General features: G+C 43.2%; 1 protein-coding gene across 2 annotated transcripts in view; it reads left to right on the top strand.

Moving 5' to 3' along the window:
- Window positions 1–13,749, top strand: part of LOC139413133 (ankyrin repeat domain 10a) — a 29,484-nt gene extending 15,735 nt beyond the window's left edge. The window contains exons 4-6 of one of the 2 annotated variants that reach the window (XM_071160218.1): window positions 3,099–3,343; window positions 3,614–3,697; window positions 9,640–13,749. In XM_071160218.1, coding sequence (XP_071016319.1) covers window positions 3,099–3,343; window positions 3,614–3,697; window positions 9,640–10,109 — 799 coding nt within the window. In that variant the 3' untranslated portion in view covers window positions 10,110–13,749. The remainder of the gene's footprint in view (window positions 1–3,098; window positions 3,344–3,613; window positions 3,698–9,639) is intronic. The other variant, XM_071160219.1, reaches the window with a different exon arrangement.
- Window positions 13,750–21,124: the final 7,375 nt, after the last annotated feature.

Below are 21,124 nucleotides of genomic sequence, written 5' to 3'. Positions count from 1 at the left end.
GCAGTTTTTCATCAAGGATCTCTGTATATTGCGCCATTCATCTTTCCCTCGATCCTGACTAGCTTCTCAGTCCCTGCCGTTGAAAAAAATCCCCACAGCTTGATTCTGCCACCACGCTTCACCGTAGGGATGGTGCCAGGTTTCCTCCAGACATGACGCTTGGTATTCAGGCCAAAGAATTCCATCTTGGTTTCATCAGACCAGAGAATCTTGTTTCTTATGGTCGGAGAGTCTTTTACGTGCCTTTTGGCAAACTCCAAGGGGGCTGTCATGTGCCTTTTACTGAGGAGTGGCTTCTGTCTTGCCACTCTACCATAAAGGCCTGATTGGTGGAGTGCTTCAGAGATGGTTGCCCTTCTGGAAGGTTCTCCCATCTCCATAGAGGAACTCTGGAGTTCTGTCAGTGACTATCAGGTTCTTGGTCACCTCCCTGACCAAGACCCTTCTTCCCAGATTGCTCAGTTTGGCTGGGCAGACAGCTCTGGGAGAGTCTTTGTGGTTCCAAACTTCTTCCATTTAAGAATGATGGAGGGCACTGTGTTTATGGACCTTCAATGCTGCAGAAATGTGCTCTGACATGCACTGTTCACTGTGTGACCTTATATAGACAGGTGTGTTTTTCCAAATCATGTCAAATCAATTGAATTTACCACATGTGGACTCCAATCAAGTTGTAGAAACATCAAGTACGATCAACGGAAACAGGATGCACCTGAGCGCAATTTTAGAGTATCCTAGCAAAGGGTCTGAATACTTAAGTAAATAAGGTATTTGTTTTATTTGTAATTCATTTAAACAAATTCTGAAACTGCTTTTGCTTTGTTATTATAGGTTGTGTGTAGATTGAGGAAAAATATATTTAATTGTTTTAAAATACGGCTGTGACGTAACAAAATGTGGAATAAGTCAAGGGGTCTGAATATTTTCCAGAATGCACTGTATATTGTAATGTTTTTGGCTACCTCTTTTTTTAAAATATGAGGTAGACAGACGGGGCCAAAGGAACTGACAGTTTAGGTCAGATGGAAAATGTTCTCTAAACATTTTGTTTACACTGAAACCAAGTAGGGCTGGAAATTGCCAGGGATCTCATAAGACGATATTATCACGATACTTAGGTGCCGATACGATATGTATTGTAATTCTCATGATTCTGTATGTATTGCAATTTGATACTGTGATTATAAAAAAATATATATTTATTGCGATTCCAAACGTATTGCTCACCATATGTCTGCTGCAGAGGAACGGGAGAGCTTTGAATTTATTTTGATCAGTCCTACAAATAAACGTGCTGATAATAAATTGGCTCCCCTTTCAAAAAAGAACAAGCTATGCAGAGTTTTGGCGCAGGTACAGCCAATTAGCGCACAAATAATATTGCAATATTGTCAAATTGATACCATACGAAATATCGTCAAAAATAATTTCCCATCACTAAAACCAAGGGTATTTTAGTCAGTTTCTTCTCAGAACATATATTTTCTTAAGTGACAAGATAAAGATCAAGTAATATCTTCTACTTTTCGAACCAGTCATATTAAAAATATATAAGTATTTAATTAGATTTCTGAACATCTTGATGTATTGTGGTACAGACAACCCCATACTAGTGACATGCACCTTATGACATGATTTCTTCAATGAATAGTATTGGGAGGCCCATCATACAAGTGAGTTACGAGACTAATTAAAGGGTTTTGTTCATTCATGAATTCAGACCAGGATTGGCTCACACTGCAGTGGGAGATGGTCAGGTCTAAGGTGAGGATGCTACAATCCATGTTGATGCTGTGTCCATTCCAAACGGTCACTTGGCCAACATGCCTTTCCTGTGTGTCTCAGGCTGTGTTTACACAGGCATCTCAAGTATGGGAATAAAATCTGTATTGAGCTGCTTGTGTTAACACAGCCTTACTACTTTCACATTATTCATTTAGGGTGAAGGAATACAGTTCCTTAACTTCAATTAAACTATTTTGGTCTCTTCTCTGTTCCTGCTTAGACATTCTGAATATCTAACCTTCTTGTTAGCTATGAATATGGACTGAACTTCTAGGCCTAGTCAATGCCTGAAATACCATCTGGGATCATGGCTTTGACGCAGATCTACATTCCGTCAGGGTCTTTCACTTGAACATTCTCCTGTCCATATCCAGAAAGCTTGACGATCTTGGCTTCTCTAATGTCTATAATGAAGGGACACCACACCGGGTCTTCACTTTCTCGATGGATCCCACTCTTACTTCCTCTGCAAATTATCATATTTTTCCGTCATCAACCACATCATGAAGATCTGGACTTCGTGGAGCTTGTTGACATGGCATCCTCTTGGAAAGACTATTTGAACATAAGTTATTGGTAGGGCCCAGAGAAATGTTGACTTCTATTTTAACTGGTAGTTTAGTCAACCAGCACCAATAGGTAGCCTACATTCTCAAGTCTGTTCTTAAAAGGATAGTTTTCTTACGTGTGTTAACTCTTCTTACCATGGAGTCAATTAATGATTAATTGCAACAACCGAGTATTGTAGTGAGTTTCAAAGCAGAGAAATGCTACATCTTTGAATCCTTATAAACAACTAAGATGCTCTGTCTACATGGTGTGACATTTTATGCAGTCTACCTTGCTGTCCAGAAAATATGTAAACGGAAAACTTTTTCTACCAATTGGTTTCAGCACAAGGTTTTTTCACAATTATATCTTTTTGGGACTGCATTCTCTAAACTCACTTTTGGGTTACTTTTTAGTTAAAGCTCTGGTCCTCTTCTGTCTAGCTGGACCTACTCTATCCACTGAACTACTACGAAAAGTCAATATTTCCTGGATTGTCACGTTTAATGCTACCCATAGATGGACATTAATCATCTCTTACTGCAGTGTTGGTTTCTACCATCCTTCGTCTATTTTTGTTTTGTTATTTCAGGATAAGATTTGGGTCAGTTTCAGTGTAACTGAGTCAGTGCAATAAAATGTAGAGTGATAGCAGAAGTAGAGCAGACATTGTTGGATATAGAGGTGGGGCTGTGTGACTTGTCTTGTATGTGCTTGCTTTAGCTTGGGGAAGTTCCTAACTTTGGTCCCATCTCACCGGGCAGCTTAAGGAACGCTAATGGCTTGACGGCGGCAGACCTGGCCCACGCCCAGGGCTTCTGGGAGTGCGCCCAGCTGCTCTCCAACGCTCAAAACCACCTCAACCAGCTCAATGGTTTCCACTCCAACGGGGCGCTAAATGGCCACCGCTCTCTCAGCCAAAGCCAGGGTCTCCTCAATGGTCTGGCCAATAGAAAGAGGCTTCTGGACGGTGTGGAGCCCAATCACATCAAGAAGGCCAGAACAGACGGTAGGGGCCTATCTAGTCTGTTGCAGGGCCTGAGAAATGTTCAAATGTGTGTATTTATCTTTGCCAATGTGCTGATTCGATATGAATCAGTTGGACTATCTTTCTAGCTATTACAAAAATGTAATTGCCTGGCAAGTCAGTGGGCATTAAAGTCTGAACGGCAACTCTTATAGATACCATATGAGAACAAAATTTGATCTGTAGACATTCTTATAGTAGGTCCTTAACTATGTCTAATTCAGCTCTGTCTGTCTGTCCGTCATCCCTCAGGTGTGGACCTGCCCAAGTGGATGCAGCATGGCTGCGGGGAGGAGCTGGAGACCATGTATATGGAGTCTGCAGACCCTGTCTCAGGTGGGACTGGCCCCTCCACAGCCCTGAAAGAGCTGGATATCTCTACTGTGGTCTCCATGCAGATCCTATGCCGCTGCACTAACTCCTGCGCCTATTTGTAGTGGCCTTTCTTAAGCCAGTTTCACACTCTGAATCATGTTTATGTATAAGCTAGGTTGTTATCGTCTTGACTTTAATATCTTGTCAAGATCAAGGCATCTGAAAATGTTCAATGGTTCAGAAATGTATTAAGCTTCTAGTAATGTTAACTTTCATTATCCCTGAGCAGCTCATCCTACACCTTCTGCATTTCTGGCACATTCATGTTCAAGATGTAGGAATGCACACAAATCCAGACATGCATATTTTATGCATGGAATCCATTAATGCATTTTCCCATTCCGTGTGTACCCAAATGTCCTTTCCTTACTGTTCAGTTTGAAATATTTCCCTTGTTCTTGATAGGCCTCCACAATATGGTAGTTGTGTGAATGAACCTCAACAAATTACATTTGTTTTTCACAACCGTCTGTCATCCGCAATTTGGTTATGCCCTAGTCGAATCCTGTGTAGAAAATATGACTATATCCACATCCCTGTGTACCATTTATACTTTGGCAACAACCAAATGGCAGAATCGCTACCAGGACTGAAACTATAAGGCTTTAATGAATGTATTTGTAGATTTAAGGTTTTCTTGAAAGATGGTGTTTATGAAGTACATTTTGACTGATTACATGGTATAAGTGTTATTCCAAGTTCGCCCCCTCCATATTCCCTTCTGTCAATACTGAGGTTATTATAGTAAACAAAACGAAATAGTTTTTCCAATTTTTGTTAAAATAATGAACATTTAGTTTCAGTATTATTCTATCATTTACTTGGATAACAAATTAAAATAACCATTGCTGCGCCACTTGGAGGACAGTCTAAAGCACTGCTGCGGTGCACAATTAGGCCTAGCGCTGTCTGGGTTAGGGAAGGGTTTGGCTGGGGGGGCTTTACTTGGCTCATTGCACTCTATCGACTCTTTGTGGCGGGCCGGCCGCCTGCAGGCTTGACTTCAGTCGTCAGTTGAATGGTGTTTTTTCTGACTCATTGGTGCAGTTGGCTTCCGGGTTAAGAAGCACAGTTCGGCAAATCATGTTTCAGAGCGCGCATGACTTAGTTTTCTGAATCTGGTGGAGAAATGCTGCCAGTAGATGGCAATGTTTCAAATAGGTCTAGCTTGTGCATCACTATCACAACCTAACGGGGAAGAAATCTGAGGGTGAGCAATGGTGGCAGCAAAAGGTAAAGCGCTGTATGGGATTGTTTTGAGTACATTGCTGGAAAGGACCATGTATTATAGTGTGAGCAGTGTGTATGGAACAGAGGTAAAAGGGAAGTCCAAACCAATCTCGAAGTTAATCTGAACAGTGCCCACAAAGAATCATACAAACAATTTCAGGCTAAAGACCAGATGAGACAGCCAGAAGCTACAAGTAGCTGCACGGCAACGTTAGGACAACCAACTAGCAGTTTGAATGAAAAGAGCAGAAACATGGAAACCTCATTCAAATCTGTAAAAAAAAAAAAAAAAAAAGCAGCACTGGTTAATTTATTCATCCAGTCTGGCAAGTCCACAAGACTGTGTGATGAACCAGCCCTCAGACAATTGAACTAAATACCCCACTGGGCATACATTGGTTGAAACAATGTTGAATTGACGTCTTTGCCCATTGGGACTTGATCCCAAAATGTAAAACTCCTGCCTCTGCTAGAGTAAACGTTTTGATTGCTTTGCAAATGGATACAGCAACACAAAGTAAAGGACATTCTAAAAGAGGCATGAAAATCAACCCTGTGTGTTGACTGCTGGAGCAAGAAAGGACTGACTGCTTTGTTTATGTGCATATCAGCCTGCTTCTATCACCCCTCCAACAAGACACCACGTGTTGCTCAGCCTCTATTGGATTTAACATCCACACACCGGAGTGGTAATTCACTGCACATTGGACGTATAGGACAGAGAAGAGCCTACTCGTAACTGACAACGGGGCGAACATGGCTATCAAGCTTTCCAAACAGGCAAGAGAATAACCATGAACAAGAACCCCCAGAGCTGGCCATGACTAAAAACGGCGTGGCAGAAATGTTTGAATCAGACACCGACGATTATCCTTTTAAATCCAAGTCACATTAAGTTCCTTTAAACATTGCCAAACCTTCAGCTTGTATTACTGCCCCCAGTGGCAAGATGTGAAAATCCCAAAAAAACAACAAAAGGCCAACAACACATACAGTGGGGCAAAAAAGTATTTAGTCAGCCACCAATTGTGCAAGTTCTCCCACTTAAAAAGATGAGAGAGATGAGAGAGGCCAACTATGACAGACAAAATGAGAGAAAAAATCCAGAAAATCACATTGTAGGATTTTTAATGAATTTATTTGCAAATTATGGTGGAAAATAAGTATTTGGTCACCTACAAACAAGCAAGATTTCTGGCTCTCACAGACCTGTAACTTCTTCTTTAAGAGGCTCCTCTGTCCTCCACTCCTTATCTGTATTAATGGCACCTGTTTGAACTTGTTATCAGTATAAAAGACACCTGTCCACAACCTCAAACAGTCACACTCCAAACTCCACTATGGCCAAGACCAAAGAGTTGTCAAAGGACACTAGAAACAAATTTGTAGACCTGCACCAGGCTGGGAAGACTGAATCTGCAATAGGTAAGCAGCTTGGTTTGAAGAAATCAACTGTGGCAGCAATTATTAGGAAATGGAAGACATACAAGACCACTGATATCTCCCTCGATCTGGTGCTCCACGCAAGATCTCACCCCGTGGGGTCAAAATGATCACAAGAACGGTGAGCAAAAATCCCAGAACCACACGGGGGGACCTAGTGAATGACCTGCAGAGAGCTGGGACCAAAGTAACAAAGCCTACCATCAGCAAGGGCATTGAAGATGAAACGTGGCTGGGTCTTTCAGCATGACAATGATCCCAAACACACCACCCGGGCAACGAAGGAGTGGCTTCGTAAGAAGCATTTCAAGGTCCATAGAAAATCTTTGGAGGGAGTTGAAAGTCCGTGTTGCCCAGCAACAGCCCCAAAACATCACTGCTCTAGAGGAGATCTGCATGGAGGAGTGGGCCAAAATTCCAGCAACAGTGTGTGAAAACCTTGTGAAGACTTACAGAAAATGTTTGACCTCTGTCATTGTCAACAAAGGGTATATAACAAAGTATTGAGAAACTTTTGTTATTGACCAAATACTTATTTTCCACCATAATTTGCAAATAAATTAATTAAAAATCCTTCAATGTGATTTCCTGGATTTTTTTCTCTGTCATAGTTGAAGTGTACCTATGATATATTACAGGCCTCTCTCATCTTTTTAAGTGGGAGAACTTGCACAATTGGTGGCTGACTAAATACTTTTTTGCCCCACTGTAAATGACTCCTAGCTTCCCACACATGGGCTACTTTCTGTCCGTAACACAAACTAAATAATACAAAAAAAAATAGGTTTTAGACTTAGTTTTATAAAATCATAACTGAATTTCAAATAAAATTTGAAGAACTAATAGAAACTAATACAAAATCACAACTACACTGCTCAAAAAAATAAAGGGAACACTAAAATAACACATCCTAGATCTGAATGAATGAAATATTCTTATTAAATACTTTTTTATTTTACATAGTTGAATGTGCTGACAACAAAATCATACAAATTATCAATGGAAATCAAATTTATCAACCCATGGCGGTCTGGATTTGGAGTGACACTCAAAATTAAAGTGGAAAACCACACTACAGGCTCACTACAGGCTCATCCAACTCATCCAACTTGATGTAATGTCCTTAAAACAAGTCAAAATGAGGCTCAGTAGTGTGTGTGGCCTCCACGTGCCTGTATGACCTCCCTACAACGCCTGGGCATGCTCCTGATGAGGTGGCGGATGGTCTCCTGGGGGATCTCCTCCCAGACCTGGAATAAAGCATCCGCCAACTCCTGGACAGTCTGTGGTGCAACGTGGTGTTGGTGGATGGAGCGAGACATGATGTCCCAGATGTGCTCAATTGGATTCAGGTCTGGGGAATGGGCGGGCCAGTCCATAGCATCAATGCCTTCCTCTGGCAGGAACTGCTGACACTCCAGCCACATGAGGTCTAGCATTGTCTTGCATTAGGAGGAACCCATGGCCAACCACTCCAGCATATGGTCTCACAAGGGGTCTGAGGAACTCATCTCGGTACCTAATGGCAGTCAGGCTACCTCTGGCGAGCACATGGAGGGCTGTGCGGCGCCCCCCCACCCCCCCCCAAAAAATGCCACCCCACACCATGACTGACCCACCGCCAAACCGGTCATGCTGGAGGATGTTGCAGGCAGCAGAACGTTCTCCACGGCGTCTCCAGACTCTGTCACGTCTGTCACGTGCTCAGTGTGAACCTGCTTTCATCTGTGAAGAGCACAGGGCGCCAGTGGCAAATTTGCCAATCTTGGTGTTCTCTGGCAAATGCCAAATGTCCTGCACGGTGTTGGGCTGTAAGCACAACCCCCACCTGTGGACGTCGGGCCCTCATACCACCCTCATGGAGTCTGTTTCTGACCGTTTGAGCAGACACAGTGGCAGTGCTCCTCCTGCTCCTCCTTGCACAAAGGCGGAGGTAGCGGTCCTGCTGCTGGGTTGTTGCCCTCCTACAGCCTCCTCCACGTCTCCTGATGTACTGGCCTGTCTCCTGGTAGCGCCTCCATGCTCTGGACACTACGCTGACAGACACAGCAAACCTTCTTGCCACAGCTCGCATTGATGTGCCATCCTGGATGAGCTGCACTACCTGAGCCACTTGTGTGGGTTGTAGACTCCGTCTCATGCTACCACTAGAGTGAAAGCACCGCCAGCATTCAAAAGTGACCAAAACATCAGCCAGGAAGCATAGGAACTGAGAAGTGGTCTGTGGTTGCCACCTGCAGAACCACTCCTTTATTGGGGGTGTCTTGCTAATTGCCTATACTTTCCACTTGTTGTCTATTCCAATTGCACAACAGCATGTGAAATTTATTGTCCGTGTTGCTTCCTAAGTGGACAGTTTGATTTCACAGAAGTGTGATTGACTTGGAGTTACATTGTGTTGTTTAAGTGTTCCCTTTATTTTTTTGAGCAGTGTATAATAGCATTGTCCCATACCCTGTTTGATCTAAAGAAAATAAGATCCAAGCTGGTGCTTTGGTTTAACTCCTTGTAAATCCTTTGTTTAAGAGCCGAAGGGTAGACTTCTTACTCCCCTGACTGATTCTAAATTTCAAAGGGAAGCGATGAGAAACTTGTTTGTACTATAAAATTGGCCAGTTGTGGTTTAATCAGTTCAATGAAACATAATATATTTTTGCTGTGCCACTGTATTTGATAAACCTCAGAAAATAATACATTTTCAATTTTTTTTGCATGGTATGGTAGTGATTAATCTGACAGCATCTTTCAACTGTACGTTATAGAAATAATTACCAATGTTTAATGTACACCTAGATTTTTTTCTAATTCTGACAGTTGTATTAATGTTTTGTTAGTGTAAGTACAAATCTAGTTTGGCCAGGGGTATGTATTTCTGGTACATTGTCATGTGTTTGAAAGGCACATCGATAGAGAATGTATACTCGAAAGTAATATTTTTATTAACCTTTTTGATGACCTTGACGTGATGAAATTTCATAGGCATTTATTTACATTGAAATCATCTGTCTAGGGTAAAGTAATTGTCTGGGTCATATTCAATGGTTTCTTTTTTGTAAAAGTATCATGAGAATCGGACAAGGATGTGTTTGCAAAACAAAATCAAGTTGCTTACATCGTATTTATATGTTTGGAGAGTTGCTACCAAATCCTGTTCATTAACCTGCCAAGTGTGTTCTTTCTATGTGCCATCCAACATTTGAATATGACTAGTCATGTCTTTCTTTCAACAGCAGATGACCCCAAAGCCACCACGGGTCAGACGAACGGCAACAATGGGCCACAGAACGGTGCCATCTCCACCAATGGCCACATGCCAAAACACCTAAGTGGGGACAACCCTGCTGTGCTGTCATCCGGCTTCTCCACGCCATGGGGACTGCCGGCCTTGGCTACTTCCACTGAAAACGGTCTGTCGTCATCACGGCTAGCTAATCAGGAGGCGGAGGAGACCCGGCGGCATTCAGCCCACGAGATGTGCGGTTCGCTACACCTGACGGGAAGCCCCAGCAGCTGCGTGTCCCACCGACCCTCCTGGGAGGCCATGGCCAGCGACATGGGAGACACCCTGCACTACGGACATTACCATGGCTTTGGGGACACGGCAGAGGACCTGGCTGAAGAGCACAGCAACTCGGTGTGCGTGGAGCAGTGTTACGACCAGGCCGTGCTCAGTGACATGCACCTCTACCACGGATCCTAAATTGGGGGAGGCTGGCCCTTCCCAAGTAAGTAGTCAGTCTATCTACCTACCCCAGCGGTGACACAACTTTGCATAGAGCCGCTAGCCTGCCTTAAAATCCAATGGTTACCATAACATCATTGTTGCACTGGGGATGGAGTGGAGAGAGACACTTTGGCCCATCTACCAAAGGGAACAAGTACAGTTGAAGTCGGAAGTTTACATACACCTTAGCCAAATACATTTAAACTCAGTTTTTCACAATTCCTGACATTTAATCCTAGTAAAAATGCCCTGTCTTTGGTCAGTTAGGATCACTTTATTTTAAGAATGTATAGTAGAGAGAATTATTTCAACTTTTATTTCTTTCATCACATCAGAAGTTTACATACGCTCAATTAGTATTTGGTAGCATTGCCTTTAAATTGTTTACCTTGGGTCAAACTTTTCAGGTAGCCTTCCACATGCTTCCCATAATAAGTTGGGTGAATTTTGTCCCCAGTTTTCTATGGGATTGAGGTCAGGGCTTTGTGATGGCCACTCCAATACCTTGACTTTGTTGTCCTTAAACAATTTTGCCACAACTTTGGAAGAATGCTTGGGGTCATTGTCCATTTGGAAGGCCTATTTGCGACCAAGCTTTAACTTCCTGACTGATGTCTTGAGATGTTCAATATATCCACATAATTTTCCATCCTCATGATGCCATCTATTTTGTGAAGTGCACCAGTCCCTCCTGCAGAAAAGCACCCCCCACAACATGATGCTGCCACCCACGTGCTCCACATTTGGGATGGTGTTCTTCAGCTTGCAAGCCTCCCCCTTTTTCCTCCAAACATAACAGTGGTCATTATGGTCAAACTGTTCTATTTTTGTTTCATCAGACCAGAGTACATTTCTCCAAAAAGTACAATCTTTGTCCCCATGTGCAGTTGCAAACTGTGTCTGGCTTTTTTAATGGCGGTTGTGGAGCAGTGGCTTCTTCCTTGCTGAGTGGCCTTTCAGGTTATGTCGATATATAGGACTTGTTTTACTGTGGATATACAGTCATGGCCAAAAGTTTTGAGAATGACACAAATATGAATTTCCACAAAGTTTGCTGCTTCAGTGTCTTTAGACACTGATGTTACTATGGAATACTGAAGTATAATTACAAGCATTTTGTAAGTGTCAAATACTTATATTGACAATTACATGAAGTTGATGCAAAGAGTCAATATTTGCATTGTTGACCCTTCTTTTTCAAGACCTCTGCAATCCACCCTGGCATGCTGTCAATTAACTTCTGGGCCACATCCTGACTGATGGCAGTCCATTCTTGCATAATCAATGTTTGTCAGAATTTGTGGGTTTGTTTGTCCACCTGCCTCTTGAGGATTGACCACAAGTTCTCAATGGGATTAAGGTCTGGGGAGTTTCCTGGTTTTGTTCCCCAAGCCACTTAGTTATCACTTTTGCCTTATGGCAAGGTTTGCCATCATGCTGGAAAAGGCATTGTTTGTCACCAAACTGTTCCTGGATGGTTGGGAGAAGTTGCCCTCTGAGGATGTGTTCGGAGGATGTGTTGGTACCATTCTTTATTCATGGCTGTGTTCTGAGGCAAAATTGTGTGTGAGCCCACTCCCTTGGCTTAGAAGCAACCCCACACATGAATGGTCTCAAGATACTTTACTGTTCACATGACTGATGGTAGCGCTCACCTTGTCTTCTCCGGACAAGCTTTTTTCCGGATGCCCCAAACAATCAAAGGGGATTCGTCAGAGAAAATTACTTTACCCCAGTCCTCAGCAGTTCAATCCCTGTACCTTTTGCAGAATGTCAGTATGTCCCTGATGTTTTTCCTGGAGAGACGTGGCTTCTTTGCTGCCCTTCTTGTCACCAGGCCATCCTCCAAAAGTCTTTGCCTCACTGTGCGTGTAGATGCACTCACACCTTGCTGCTGCCATTCCTGAGCAAGCTCTGTACTGGTGGTGTCCAGATCCCGCAGCTGAATCAACTTTAGGAGACAGTCCTGGCGCTTGCTGGACTTTCTTGGGCGCCCTGAAGCCTTCTTCACAACAGTTGAACCACTCTCCTTGAAGTTCTTGATGATCTGATAAATTGTTGATTTAGGTGCAATTTTACTGGCAGCAATATCCTTGACTGTGAAGCCCTTTTTGTGCAAAGCAATGATGACGGCATGTGTTTCCTTGCAAGTAACCATGTTTGACAGAGGAAGATCAATGATTCCAAGCACCACCCTCCTTTTGAAGCTTCCAGTCTGTTATTCAAGCTCAATCAGCATGACAGTGATCTCCAGCCTTGTCCTCGTCAACACTCACACCTGTGTTAACGAGAGAATCACTGACATGATGTCAGCTGGTCCTTTTGTGACAGGGCTGAAATGCAGTGGAAATGTTTTTGGGGAATTCAGTTCATTTGAATGGCAAAGAGGGACTTTGCAATTAATTGCAATTCATCTGATCACTCTTCATAACATTCTGGAGTATATGCAAATTGCCATCATACAAACTGAGGCAGCAGACTTTGTGAAAATGTATATTTGTGTCGTTCTCAAAACTTTTGGCCACAACTAGATAATTTTGTACCTGTTTCCTCCAGCATCTTCACAAGGTGCTTTGCTGTTCTGAGATTGATTTGCACTTTTTGCACCGAAGTACGTTCATCTCTAGGAGACAGAATGCGTCTCCTTCCTGAACGGTATGACGGCTGTGTGGTCCCATGGTGTTTAAACTTGCGTACTATTGTTTGTACAGATGAAAGTGGTACCTCCAGGCGTTTGGAAATTGTTCCCATGGATAAACCAGACTTGTGGATTTCTACAATTTATTTTCTGAGGTCTTGGCTGATTTCTTTTGATATTCCCACGATGTCAAGCAAGAGGCACGGAGTTCAAAGGTAGGCCTTGAAATAGATCCACAGGTACATCCCCAATTAACTCAAATGATCAGAAGCTTCTAAAGCCATGACATCATTTTCTGGAATATTCCAAGCTGTTTAATGGCACAGTCAACTTAGTGTATGTAAACTTCAGACCCACTGGAATTGTGATACAGTGAATTATAAGTGAAATAATCTTGTCTGTAAACAATTGCTAGAAAAATTACTTGTCATGCACAAAGTAGATGTCCTAACCGACTTGCCAAAACTATAGTTTGTTAACAAGAAGTTTGTGGAGTGGTTGAAAAACAAGTTTTAATGACTTGTTTGTGTATGTAAACTTCTGTCTTCAACTGTAGCATTGTCGTTTTTGTATTTGATATTTGAAATTCTTATTTTATTACTGTCTGTTGTAGCGCAAGAGATGTGATTGTGGTAAGCTGATCCTAGTTTGTCTGGTGATGGTATTGCATAAAATGCAGGTTATTAGAATTATGAGTTATGATAAGTCGGCGATGCCTGTTTTTGTTTTTTTTAGACCAAAAGGGTAAATTACTTGTGTTTGGCATGTAGGTTCTGTGCCAACACTTATGTTAAATCTATTATGGCACAAAAAAAGTGTTTTTACTGAGTTTGTTTTACCTTGTTCATTGTCTGTACTTGGAGCACTGCAAACAGTATTTATCATGTAGACAATCTGTAAACTGACTTATGACAGTCCTTTTAAGATTCATTTTTTTGGGTCTTCTGAAAGAAATGTGTTACCAAATTGCATACTTGACCATGTCTTCCCTTTTGCTTCTATGACATTGCTAAAATGTTTGAATTATTTTTTTTGAATGACCTTATCTTGCTTGTGCAACTAGCATTTATTTTAAATGGGAATTATAGGGTTGTGTTGGACTTAATAACACAAACTCAATCATGTCTGAAGATGCTTTCATGGGATACTACTGTAATCAAATCAAATTTTACCACATGCGACGAATAAAACTGGAGTACACTTTACAGTGAAATGCTTGCTTACGAACCTTTCCCAATGATCCAGAGTTTAAAAAAGAAAATAGTAACTAACACATGAGGAATAAAATAACATACACAAGAATGGAGCTATATACAGGGAGTACCAGGTCAATGTGCAGATGCACTTGAGGTAGATATGTACATGAAGGCAGGGTGAAGGGACTAGGCATCCGGATAGATAAAGAGTAAAATAAGAACCGTAGCAGCAGCAAATGAGTGTGTATATGTTTGAAGTCAGTATGTGTGTTGTGTGTGTGTGTGTGTGTGTGTGTGCATATCTAGTCTCAATGTGTGAGGTATATGTTTGGGAGTGACAGTGTAGTGTGTGTGTGTAGAGTCAGTGCAGATGTTTTGGGTACCCATTAATTGACTATTTAGTGGTCTGGCTATACCTTCCTCTGACACCACCAGATGTAGAAGTCCTGGATGGACAAGGTGTGACCACAAAATGCATTTGTCAAATCTATTTCAAGTTGTTCTTCCCATGCATACTAATTGTAGTCCTAAAAGTACATGCCATCCCTTGAGAGCAATCTCGAACTCACATGGCTATGCATTCGTGTGCAGTCTGACTGACTGCAACAAGATCCGCTTGAGTCAGTGTCGCTCCATCTGAGAACAACATCATGGTGTGGAATGCTGTCATATTTGGGTATGAAAATGTGCCTATATTTGCATGTCAAATCAAAGTATATTGGTCACGTACACAGTTTAGCAGGTGTTGCAGTGGTGCAGCAAAATGTTTGAATGTTAAGTGACGAGACAGGCATTGATGCGAGTAACCAGTCTTGTTCAGTACATCACAACACATCCGGGTATCTCAAGCACCCCGGTAAAACACAAGAGTTGCAGTAATGAACATTTACCAACAGATGGCATCACTGTGCCATCTTACACCTATAACATCTTCCATTTAATAAAATAGGACAATTCACTAACAAATTCACTAACAAAACAAACCTATTAACAATCTCCAACATGAACAGTTTAGTATTTTTATTTATTTATTCTTAGGTAACAACAACAAATTTTGATATTCTCTTCACTTTTATCTCTGTCTGTCAACAATCCCTGATGGGATACCTACAGATGAAGTCTTTTTGGTGGCTGGGACAGACGCCCGCAGCGTGAAAAGACAGGGGGCTTGTCTGCGAGGACTGCGGGTTCCCGCACAGGCGTGTCACCTGACTGTCTAAGGGGAGAATTGATGGGCGAGGGAGCGGCCGACCTGTGATCCCCTTGCTCTTCGCCCAGTGCCTCAGGCCCCATGTGACTTGCTGGGGTTCTGTCTTTTGTCATGCGACCCCTTTTGCCTTCAGGGTTCGGAGTAGGTGCTGGCTCAGCAATTTGAAGGTCAACCCTGTTACGACGGTACAGTGATCCATTCACTTCGACCAAGTAGGAGCGTGGTGCCACTTTCTGTACACAGGATCCGAGTCTCCAGAGGCCTGTCCGGTCCCCTGGTAGTGGCTTCATTCGCACCGTTTCACCCACCCTGAGCTCAGGTAAGTCTTTTGCTGATTTGTCGTAGATGAACTTGGAGACCTGTCTTTTGTGACGTAGCTTCACCCGCACATCTGTCACCACACATGGCTCCAGGAGAGTGCTGGCTACTGGCAGAGCTGCTTTTAAGCGCCGTGCCATGAGGCGCTGTGCCGGGCTGCTTATCCATGCCTTCTGTCGGGGTATTGCGCCACTGCAGGATTGCTTTCCAGGCATCTTTGCCCTCTCACAGAGCCTTTTTGCAGAGGTTCTTTGCGATTTTTACTGCGGACTCCGCCTTCCCATTTAGCTTTTGGGTGCCGTGGTGATGAAGTGACGTGCTCAAATTCCCATCCTGCAGCAAATTTTCGGAACTCAACTCTGGAGAATTGGGGTCCATTGTCTGAAATTACCCTATCTGGCTGGCCATAGGGGGCAAACTGAGCCTTGCAGCGTTTGATCGTTGTCTCTGCTGAGAGGTCGGGGAGGAGGTCAATCTCCCAAAAGTCTGAGTAATGATCGACTACCAGCAGAAAGTCTTTGCCACTGTGCTGGAAGAGATCTAGACTTACTATCTGCCAGGGGCGCATCGGTAGCTCGTTGGACATCGTCTCGCTCTGTTGCTCAATGGCATATTCATTGCAGATTGTGCATTTACTGACAGTCTGATTTCACTCTGCATTCCTGGCCAATACAGTGTGTCACGTGCTTGTCTGTAACAGGCCTCACCTACTATATGACTTGACTGCACGCACGCCAACATCTCAGGGTGCATAGACCGGGGAATAACGACTCTCTGACACTTGAATATTACTCCGTTTTGAACACTGAGCTCCTCTTTGACTGGCCAATATTCTCTGACGGCTAAAGCAATTTCTTCCTTGCAGTTGGGCCAGCCCATCAGAATCACAGACCTCAATGCCTGGAGTTGCTCGTCCCTGTCTGTGTGATGTCTGATTTGTATAAGGCGCTGGTCCGTAACATTGAGGTAGTCAGCCTGGTTGATGTGTTCAACATCCACTTGCTCTGTTTGTAAGCTGCACACTGCGTGTTGTTCATGCATGGAGCGTGTGCGAGTGCCTGATGCAGTAGCCCTGCTGAGCGTGTCACTCACATACATCTCTGGCCCTGGCTTATACACCACCTTGAGGTTGTAGTTTTGTAGGGCCAGTAGCATGCTCTGCAGTCGTTTTGGGGCATTCAGAAGAGGCTTGCTGAATATGGCAATAAGGGGCTTGTGATCTGTCTCTGCGGTAATATTGTCGCGCCCGTACAGGTAGTGGTGGAAGCGTTGGCATGCAAACACAATGCTGAGGCACTCCTTCTCTATCTGGGCATAGTTCTGCTCTGTTGGCGTGAGTGCCCTAGAGGCGAATGCCACAGGCTGGCCCTCCTGCATGAGGCAACAGCCAAGTCCATACAGGCTTGAGTCACTCTGAATCGTGACAGGTTTTGACACATTGTAGTATCGCAGTACAGGTGTCTGGGTGACCAGTTGTTTTATTTCCCTCACCGCTGCGTCATGTTTTGGGAGCCAATGCCAGATGGTGTCCTTGTCCATGAGCCTCCTTAGTGGCTCATACACTTCAGAGAGCCGCGGTAGGAATTTGGCCAGGTAGGTGACGAATCCGACGAAGCGCTGCACTCCCTTCACATCAGATGGGTAGGGCATTTCCAAGACAGCCTTCACTTTTTCAGGATCCGCCTTCAATCCGGTGGAGGACAAGATGTGCCCATGAAAGCGGACCTCTGGCACTTTAAACTGAAGCTTTTTTATGCTTCGCCTTAGCTTGACCTGTCTGCATCTGACCATCAGGGCCAGCAGCTTATCGTCATGGTCACATTCTGCCTCCTCATCACTGTCCCCACAGCCTACTACGAGGATGTCATCTGCTATGGGTTCCACGCCACTGAGTCCCATCAACAGCTCATGCTGTTTCCGCTGATACACCTCTGGAGCCACAGAGACACCAAACGGAAGCTTCAACCACCTCTTCCTGCCCCAGGGTGTCCAAAAGGTGGTCATGTAGCTGCTGGGCTCGTCGAGCTTGCACTGCAGGAAGGCATCTCTGGCATCCACGAGCGTGAAGACTCTGGCCTTTGGGAGCTTGTAAAGAACATCCTCCAACGTGGGCATAATGTAACGTGAACGTCGCAGAGCCCGGTTGAGGTGTTTAGGATCAATGCATATCCGTAGCTTGTCTGGTTTTTTGACGATAACCATATTACTTATCCAGTCTGTAGGCTCGTGACGGATATGATGTGGCCATCTGCTTCGTATTTGTCAAGCTGAGCCTTCGTAGCTGCTTTCATGGCCACTGGTACATTGCGGGGTGCACACTGGACAGGCTGGATTGCTGTGTCCAACTCAAAGTGGACTTCCCCGGGAACTGACTCGACCGGTGCGTTGAAGACATCATGGTACTTGCTTAGGAGTGTCTCCTTGCTCAGGGGCCCAGCCTGGACTTTGTCTATAATGTTAAGATCAGCTGGGATGGTGAAGTTAATAAGCCCAAGGCGCTTGCATGTAGAACCTGACAGTAATGGCTGTTGACTAGCCTCAACTATTTCAAACTCAAGGGTGTGTTTCTGGCCACGTAAAACACACTCTGTCACAAACAGGCCAAAAGAGGTCATGAACTGGCCTGAATACAGTTTCAGCTTGGTGCTACTCTGTGTGAGTTTGTCTCTGGGCGCGAGCCACCTTTTGTCTTTAAGGCTCATAACGTTGCACGTGGCCCCTGAATCTAGCTGGCATTGCTGTGGTGTATTATTAAGTAGCAGAGTGACAAACCACTTTTGTCCTTTTGCCCTCACTGCCCCTATGCACTCGCTAGCATATACATCCTCTGTGCTGTCATTCCCTTCATCTGTGTTTGTTTCCATGGAGTGCACTTTACCCTCTTTTCTCTTGGTTTTCATGCAGACCCTTGCGAAGTGATTAGCTGTACCACAGGATTTGCATATTTTTCCATAGGCTGGGCAGTGTTCTTTTCCTCGTCCATGAGAAATGCCACAATATCGGCATGTATTGGGGTTGTCCACTGCAGAATTGGCTGTAGTATTAGCATTAGTTGTGGCAAAGGGGAATTGGCTGCCTGAATGTAGCATTGACATTGTCCATATGTTGCCTTTCTAGCTCCATGGACCTTATACAGTGCCTTGCGAAAGTATTCGGCCCCCTTGAACTTTGCAACCTTTTGCCACATTTCAGGCTTCAAACATAAAGATATAAAACTGTATTTTTCTGTATTTCGATTAAGACATTAATGAGCGAGCGACGATGGACGTAGTAAATATAACTATTTGTTCAACACGTTTGAAATGTACAGCAACAGAATTCAGAACATGGGCTGTTCTTACAGTACAACAAGTCAGAACCGTTGGATAAATAAAGGGGGCAGATAAACAGACAATGAAAGCTATTACAATATTCAATGATTGTGGAGACCAGGTCATCTGATGCAGCACTCCATCACTCATCTTCTTGGTAAAATAGCCCTTACACAGCCTGGAGGTGTGTTGGGTCATTGTCCTGTTGAAAAGCAAATGATAGTGGAACTAAGCACAATCCACATGGATGACGTATTGCTAGAGAATGCATTGGTAGCCAAGCTGGTTTAGTATACATTGAATTCTAAATAAATCACAGACATTGTCACCAGCAAAGCACCCCCACACCATAACATGTTTTACGCTGGGAAATGCACATGCAGAGATAATCCGTTCACCCATACCGCGTCTCACAAAGACATAGCGGTTGGAACCAAAAATCTCAAATTTGGACTCCAGACCGAAGGACAAATTTCCAACGGTCTAATGTCCATTGCGCACGTGTTTCTTGGCCCAAGCAAGTCTGTTCTTCTTATTGGTATACTTTAGTGGTTTCTTTGCAGCAATTCGACCATAAAGGCCTGATTCACACAGTCTCCTCTGAACAGTTGATGTTGAGATATGTCTGTTATTTGCACTATGAAGCATTTATTTGGGCTGCAATTTCTGAGCCTGGTAAATCTATTGAACGTATCCTCTGCAGCAGAGGTAACTCTGGGTCTTCCATTCCTGTGGCGGTCCTCCTGAGAGCCAGTTTCATCATAGGGCTTGATGGCTTTTGTGACTGCACATGAAGAAACTTTCAAAGTTCTTGAAATGTTCCATATTGACTGACCTTCATGTCTTAAAGTAATTATGGACTGTCGTTTCTCTTTGCTTATTTGTGCTGTCCTTGCCATAATATGTACGTGGTCTTTTACCAAATAGGGCTATCTTCTGTAAACCCCCACCCACCTTGTCACAACACAACTGATTGGCTCAAACGCATTAAGAAGGAAAGAAATTCCACGAATGAACTTTTAAGAAGGCGCACCTGTTAGATTTTTTTTCAATTGCTAACAAGCATCGGTCAATACTGAAGACACTTTTTCAAAACTCTTCACACAGTCTGCATTACCAACATGCATCAAACCACCAAAACGCTTTATACATGTCTCAAAATAAGCTCATTCGACCATAACACTGGCAACAATTCTCACTCAGAAAGCATACAGTGTCACCCATAACACACTGACCTAAAAAACACTAACAACAGGGACCATTACATAAATTATTAACTTTTTTCTTTGAAGTTTGAATGATTTTTCACATAAATAAGTATTTCATGATAGAATAAGAATAACACCTTTTCTCTTTAATGACTGTACTAAAATATATGTAACAAGAATGAATCACAAATGCAGCTATTTGCTTCAATAGCCTTTATTGTTTTTCTATATCTTTACATAATAGTAATTTTCTTCTACCCCCAAGCCAATAGACTGCTGAACAATTCATAAAAATAGCCACCGGACAATTTACATTGACCCCCCCTCCACTGTACACTGCTGCTACCCTGTTTGTTTGTTACCTACACTGACTCGGTACCGGTGCTCCTTGTATATAGCCTCGTTATTGTTACTTTTGATTATTTATTTTTATTTTAGCCTACTTGGTAAAACATTTTATTTTTCTTGATGTGCACTGTTGGTTAAGGGATAGTAAGTCAGCATTTCACGGTAAAGGCTACACTTGTTGTATTTGGCGCATGTGGCAAATAAAGTTTGATTTGAGCTCTGCTGCGCTGTATCAGCACAATGAACAGCGTGCTACAGAAAGGCCTTTTTGGTTATGGATATATGCCTCAAGATAGATAGGGCAATTCACCTATTACAAATAGTTTTTGTGAATGCAGCCACACACACAGCTGTCTTACCAAAATAATGCAAACTAAATGCTGAAAGTGATAGCCTAGTTATTCATGCCTGCAACAAAAAAACAGAATAGCAGTTTGGCTTAGAATACAGACACAACTGCGAACAGAACAAAACAATGGTACAAAGTAGTAGGTCTATTAAACAAAATATCAGTTCGATAAAGTTAGTTCACAGTAAACTAAAGGTGAATGGAGATCCAAATAACCAAAACGCAGCCTACTAGGGTGAGATGCATTCATGCACAGCTGTCTTCCCAAATAAATACACCTATACAGGCCCGCTTCAAACATGGAAAATCATGCCCCTAGCTCATGAGTTCAACATAAACACTTTTCCAATACGTAAAGTAACATCTACAGCAACGAAAACCAATAGTAGAATGTATATATGTCTATGATGAAA

This window comes from Oncorhynchus clarkii, chromosome 7, assembly GCF_045791955.1.
Source record: "Oncorhynchus clarkii lewisi isolate Uvic-CL-2024 chromosome 7, UVic_Ocla_1.0, whole genome shotgun sequence".
Lineage (NCBI taxonomy): Eukaryota > Metazoa > Chordata > Actinopteri > Salmoniformes > Salmonidae > Oncorhynchus > Oncorhynchus clarkii.
The sequence above is the reverse complement of the archived record's forward strand: the minus strand, read 5'-3'. Positions and strand labels throughout refer to the sequence as shown.